Raw genomic sequence first — 6,000 nt, 5'->3', positions numbered from 1 at the left:
TCCCCCACCACAGGAAACATCCTCTCCTCATCCACTCTATCTGTGTCCTCTGGTCCTAGACTCCCCCACCATGGGAAACATCCTCTCCACATCCACTCTATCTGTGTCCTCTGGTCCTAGACTCCCCTCCCATAGGAAACATCCTCTCCACATCCACTCTGTCTGTGCCCTCTGGTCCTAGACTCCCCCACTATAGGAACCATCCTCTCCACGTCCACCCTATCTATGCCCTCTGGTCCTAGAACCCCCACCATGGGAAACATCTTCTCCACATCCACTCTATATGTGTCCTCTGGTCCTAGACTACCCCACCATGGGAAACATCCTGTCCACATCCACTCTATCTGTGCCCTCTGGTCCTAGACTCCCCCACTACAGGAAACATCCTCTCCACATCCACTCTATCTGTGCCCTCTGGTCCTAGACTCCCCCACTACAGGAAACATCCTCTCCACATCCACTCTATCTGTGCCCTCTGGTCCTAGACTTCCCCACTACAGGAAACATCCTCTCCACATCCACTCTATCTGTGCCCTCTGGTCCTAGACTCCCCCACTACAGGAAACATCCTCTCCACATCCCCTCTAGGCCTTTCAATATTTGATATTAAGCTGTTGATACAGTGCAGGTAGGAAGCAGCTGATTTAAAGCAGAAATCCCACAGTCAGTGTGGCTGCTTGCTGGTGTGATCTCAGGTCTTCTGCACGCTGGCTCTTTGTCAGTCTTTATTTATGCATAGTTTGTCACAGATCCTATTGCATTTTTTTCTCTTATAAATACCTGCAAGGAAGTGAGTCTTACGGTAGAAATGGAAACATGGATAATAAATGTACTTGGAAGTTTGAGAGTGACACCACTGAGGCGGACGATATAACGAGGGGTTGTAAAGATAGGTTACAAGCCAGTTCCTCTCCAGGTCCTGGGCTGCTGCTCAGTCCGTAGGCGGATTGATGGGTTTTAACCCGGGGCTGATGAGAAGACTGCGCTATGACTGGAAGGAGGCGAAGACAGTCCTGCCTTTGAGGGGTTGTGGGGGCCGGTAGTTGTCCACCATATGCAACTTCTGCGACTCGGTCTCTCCAGAGAAGAGCAGCATCCGGAACTTATCCATCTGCAAGGAAGCAGAGAGTAATGGCGGTCAGACAGCAGAGTCTTCCCTCAGCTGGAACTAGAATCCCAATCTCAGAGTGGTTGAAGAAGGGAATGGATAATTCAGTGGAATGTGGTCATTTTCAGGGTAAACCAGGGCAGGACTGGCACTGTGAATCGTAGGGCACTGAGATATCTGCTAGCTACAGCAACTGGCGGTTAGCTCGACTCTGTAACAGACCGAGTTCGTAGTTCAGTTCCAGCAATGTCCGTAAGGAGTTTTGTACGTTCTCCCTGGGAACTGCATGGGTTTCCTCATGCACTCCAAAGGCGTACCGTTAGAAGGTTAGTTGGTCATTGTAAACTGTCCCACGGTTAGGCTAGGGTTAAATCAGGGATTACTGGGCCTGGGAGGGCCTGTTCTGGAAGGAAGACGGAGAGAGGAAAAGGACAGAGACAGAGAGAGAAAGAGAGGGATAGAAAGAAAGAGTGAAAGAGAAAGGGGGAAAAGAGAGAGTGGAAGTGAGTGAGAGAGAGAGAGAGAGAGAGAGAGACAGAGAGAGAGAGAGAGAGAGAGAGAGAGAGAGAGAGAAAAGGAAAAGGAGGATCTGGGAATACAAATCCATAATTTCTTGAAAGTTGCATCACAGGTAGATAGGGTCACAAAGAGTTTTTGGCACATTGCTCTCATAAATCGGCACTGAGTACAGCAGCTGGGATGTTGAGTGAAATTGTGTATGAGGCCTCATTTGGAGAATTGTGTGCAACTTCTTTTAGAACAGTACAGCACAGGAACAGGCCCTTCAGCCCAGCTAGTTAAACTAGTATTTACAAGGATGGTGCCAGGACAACATCCTGAGTTATTGGGACTCTATCCCTTGGCTGTGGCAGAAAGAGGAGAGGTTTCATGGAGGTTTACAGAATTGAGGGGCACTAGCAGGGTTTTCCACTGAGCTCGGGTGAGACAGGATAAGAGGTGAAATACTTAAGGCAAACTTTTTTACTCAGAGGGTGGTGCAAGTTTGGAAAAGTACATGGATGGAAGGGCTGTGTGCAGGTGAGGTTAATAGTGACTTGCAGCAGTTTGCACGGACTAGATGGACCAAAGGGTCTGTTTCTGTGCTGTAGGCTCTGTGACTCTATAGTTCTAGGCAAAGGAGTTATTTAATTGCATAATCCAAAACAGATGGGGAGTCTGGTTAACACACAAAATGCTGGGGGATCTCGGCAGGCCAGGCAGTATCTACAGAAGGGAATAAACAGTCAATGTTTTGGGCCAAGATCCTTCATCAGGAATAAACAGCAACTGTTTATTCCCCTCCACAGATGCTGTCTGACCTGCTGAGTAAGGGGGAGGGGGAGGGGGAGAGAGAGGGAGAGAGAGAGAGAGAGGGGGGGGGAAGGGAGAGGGAGAGAGGGGGGTGAGAGAGAGGGTGGGAGAGAGAGAGGGAGTGAGGAGGGGAGGGAGGGGAGAGAGAGAGGGGGAGAGAGAGATGGGATGAGAGTGAGAGGGAGGGGGAGAGAGGGGGGGAGAGAGAGGGAGGGGGAGAGGGAGATAGGATGAGTGAGAGGGGGGTGAGAGAGGGAGAGAGGGGGAGAGAGGGTGAGAGAGAGATGGGATGAGAGTGAGAGAGGGAGAGAGATGAGAGAGAAGGGAGGGGAGAGAGAGAGGGAGTGGGAGGAGGAGGGGGAGGGGGAGGGAGGGGAGAGAGAGAGAGATGGGATGAAAGTGAGAGGGGGAGAGAGAGGGAGAGAGATGAGAGAGAAGGGAGGGGAGAGAGAGGGGAGGGGGAGGGGGAGGAGGGGTAGAGAGGATGAGAGGGAGAGTGGGAGGGGGGAGAGGGGGGAGAGAGAGATGGGATGAGAGTGAGAGAGGGAGAGAGATGAGAGAGAAGGGAGGGGAGAGAGAGAGGGAGTGGGAGGAGGAGGGGAAGGGGGAGAGAGGGGAGAGAGAGAGGAGAGAGATGGGATGAGAGTGAGAGGGGGAGAGAGAGGGAGAGAGATGAGAGAGAAGGGAGGGGAGAGAGAGGGGAGGGGGAGGGGGAGAGAGGAGGGGTAGAGAGGATGAGAGGGAGAGTGGGGGGGAAGAGGGGGAGAGAGAGATGGGATGAGAGCGAGAGAGGGAGAGAGATGAGAGAGAAGGGAGGGGAGAGAGAGAGGGAGTGGGAGGAGGAGGGGGAGGGGAGAGAGAGGGAGTGGGAGGGGGAGGGGGGAGAGAGGGGAGGAGAGAGGGGTTAGAGAGGGGAGAGAGATGGGATGAGAGTGAGAGGGGGAGAGAGAGGGAGAGAGATGAGAGAGAAGGGAGGGCAGAGAGAGGGGAGGGGGAGAGGAGGGGTAGAGAGGAGGAGGGGAGGGGGAGAGAGAGGGGGAAAGGGGAGAGAGAGGGGGTGGAGAGATTGGTTACTTTGATTGCTGTCATGCTGGAATCCTGGTGTCTTGGTATCTGATCTACCTCTGTGGAAACAACACACACAAAGTGCTGGTGGAACACAGCAGGCCAGGAAGCATCTAGAAGGAGAAGATAAGTATAGATGCTGCCTGGCCTGCTGTGTTCCACCAGCACTTTGTGTGTGTTGTTTGAATTTCCAGCATCTGCAGATTTCCTCGTGTTATCTCTGTGAAATTTTGGCAGTACCCTTGCCTCACAGATGGAATTAATACACCCAGCAGGATACCAGGGTGATAGGCTGACAAAGGGAAAGGGGCAGAGTTATCACCAGAGATTAAAACTGAAGTTTTACCGTACAATCAGACCTCATTACCTCTTGTCCTCAGGAACCAGGGGACCATTATCAATATCTTTATAACCTCATAACTCAATCAACTGAATCTAATGAGGGTCAGATTAATCATTAACAAACCGTTAACACAAATAACAAACACAAAGTTCACTGCAGATGCTGTGGTCAAATCAAGACACAAAAAAAGCTGGATGAACTCAGCAGGTCGGGCAGTCCAATACCCTCACCCCTCCATGTCACATTAAAGTCGAGGCTGTGCTGTCTGGGGGACTGGGTGGGAGGGAAGGCCTAGTTCTGGTTGCTCCACTGAACATAGTTCCCATGCTGTGTTGGTGCCCGAATGTGGGGTGGTTTGTAGATTAATCTCTGCCAGTTTGTATTCCTCCTCCTCTCTTCTTCCCCACCTTCTTATTCTGGCATCTTCCCCTTCCTTTCCAGTCCTGTTGACAGCCTTTGGCCTGAAACCCTGACAGTTCATTCCTCTGCACAGATGCTGCCTGACCTGCTGAGCTCCCCCAGCGTTGTGTGTGTGCGGCTCTATACAGTTTGCTTTACCCTGCTTCCTGTGGGTGGGAAACACTGCAGAGGAGTGCCTAGAAAGACCCATTCCACTTTAATCCAGGGGTTCACAGCTCTTCCCACGGCAAAGAGAACGTCTCCACAATCCTAGGTCCTCCTCCGTGGATTTTGCCCACATCTCTTCACCTCATCCCTTTCCGTGTGTCGCATTCCAACAAGCTCACTTGCAAAAGAAAACTGCCTACCCTCTCCGTCGAGAGTTTCAAATTGACGGCTCCTTGTCCCTGACTCCTGAACCTGAGGGGGCTTGCTTTCTACACGGAGAAAAGACCGTTGTCATGCCCCATCCCTTCTTTAAGATTCAATATTGTTTAATGTCATTTCCAGTACGCAAATAACAAAATAATCGTTACTCCGGATCTAATGCAACACAAAAAACATAATATGGTAAAGAACACAATAATAAAAAACACACAATAAATATAAATACAAATGACAGCTTATATACATCAATTGATTGTATGTCCATAAAGTGACACTAGGCACAGGAGTGCAGAGTTTGATGCTCCTGCCTGCCAGGATTAAAGGCAAAGTTAACAGGAAAGATTGAACAGGTCAGGACTTTATTCCTTGGAGCAGAGAAGAATGAGGGAGGATTTGATCGAGGTTTACAAAATGATGAGGGGTATAGACAGAGTAAATGCGAGTAGGCCCTTTCCACTTAGATTAGGAGAGATAAATACGAGAGGACATGGCTTTAGGGTGAAAGGGGAAAGGATTAGGGGGAACATTAGGGGGATTTTCTTCACTCAGAGAGTGGTGGGAGTGTGGAACGAGCAGCCATCTGATGTGATAAATGAGGGCTCACTCTTAAGTTTTAAGAATAAATTGGATAGATACATGGATGAGAGAGGTCCGGAGGGTTATGGACTGGGTGCAGGTCAATGGGACTAGCGGAATAAAGTTTCGGCACAGACTAGAAGGGCTGAATGGCCTGTCTCTGTGCTGTAGTGTTCTATGGTTCTATGGAGTGTCTGTACACAAGGTGACTGACAGGGAATGATGAAGCAGTGGTGGTGGGGGTGTGGAGGGGTATGTTATTGGGTGGAAGTGTTGAACAGCCTTACTGCTTGGGGAAGGTAAGTGAGTCTGGAGTCCTGGTGTGGATGTAGCCTCCTCCCTGATTGGAGTGGGACAGACAGTCCATGAGCAGGGTGGCTGGGTCCTGGCCCTTTTGTCAGCTCCTTTCTGTGTATACGTCCTTGATGGTGGGGGGTCGGGGGATCTCATTGTCTAATTACTGTACTTGGCAGGGAGCTGGCCTGGTCTGCTTGGCCTCCTTCTGTGCAGTGACTGAGCTACGATTCTCTGGAGGGGTTGAGACAGCTTCTCAAACTTCTGCGTTCCCTTTGGTGAAGGACCACCCACGAGGAGAGAGTTTAGTTGAATTTGGAGTACAGTACTTCAAACAATTAAATTGCTGAGTTTGTGAGGGTGAGGCAGTGTGTAGGAACCAGTTTCCTCCAGCAGGTGCCAGTGGTGGGTTAGGGCCAGGAGGTTGACAGCCTGGTGGTTAATACAACACTATTACAGTGCCAGTGATTACCAGTAGGGGCTCCTTTCCCACTGATGTCCGTAAGGAGTTTGTACC

At 50.5% G+C, this 6,000-nt stretch overlaps 1 protein-coding gene across 1 annotated transcript in view; it reads right to left on the bottom strand.

Annotated features, from left to right (window-relative positions):
- Positions 1-809: 809 nt before the first annotated feature.
- The window catches only part of LOC132406640 (carbonic anhydrase 7-like), a 31,907-nt gene continuing 26,716 nt past the window's right edge, over positions 810-6,000 (bottom strand). Inside the window, exons 7-8 of the mRNA XM_059992442.1 lie at positions 4,595-4,663; positions 810-1,111 (exon numbers count right to left, since the gene is read on the bottom strand). Coding sequence (XP_059848425.1) covers positions 986-1,111; positions 4,595-4,663 — 195 coding nt within the window. The 3' untranslated portion in view covers positions 810-985. The remainder of the gene's footprint in view (positions 1,112-4,594; positions 4,664-6,000) is intronic.

This window comes from Hypanus sabinus, chromosome 17, assembly GCF_030144855.1.
Source record: "Hypanus sabinus isolate sHypSab1 chromosome 17, sHypSab1.hap1, whole genome shotgun sequence".
Lineage (NCBI taxonomy): Eukaryota > Metazoa > Chordata > Chondrichthyes > Myliobatiformes > Dasyatidae > Hypanus > Hypanus sabinus.
The sequence above is the reverse complement of the archived record's forward strand: the minus strand, read 5'-3'. Positions and strand labels throughout refer to the sequence as shown.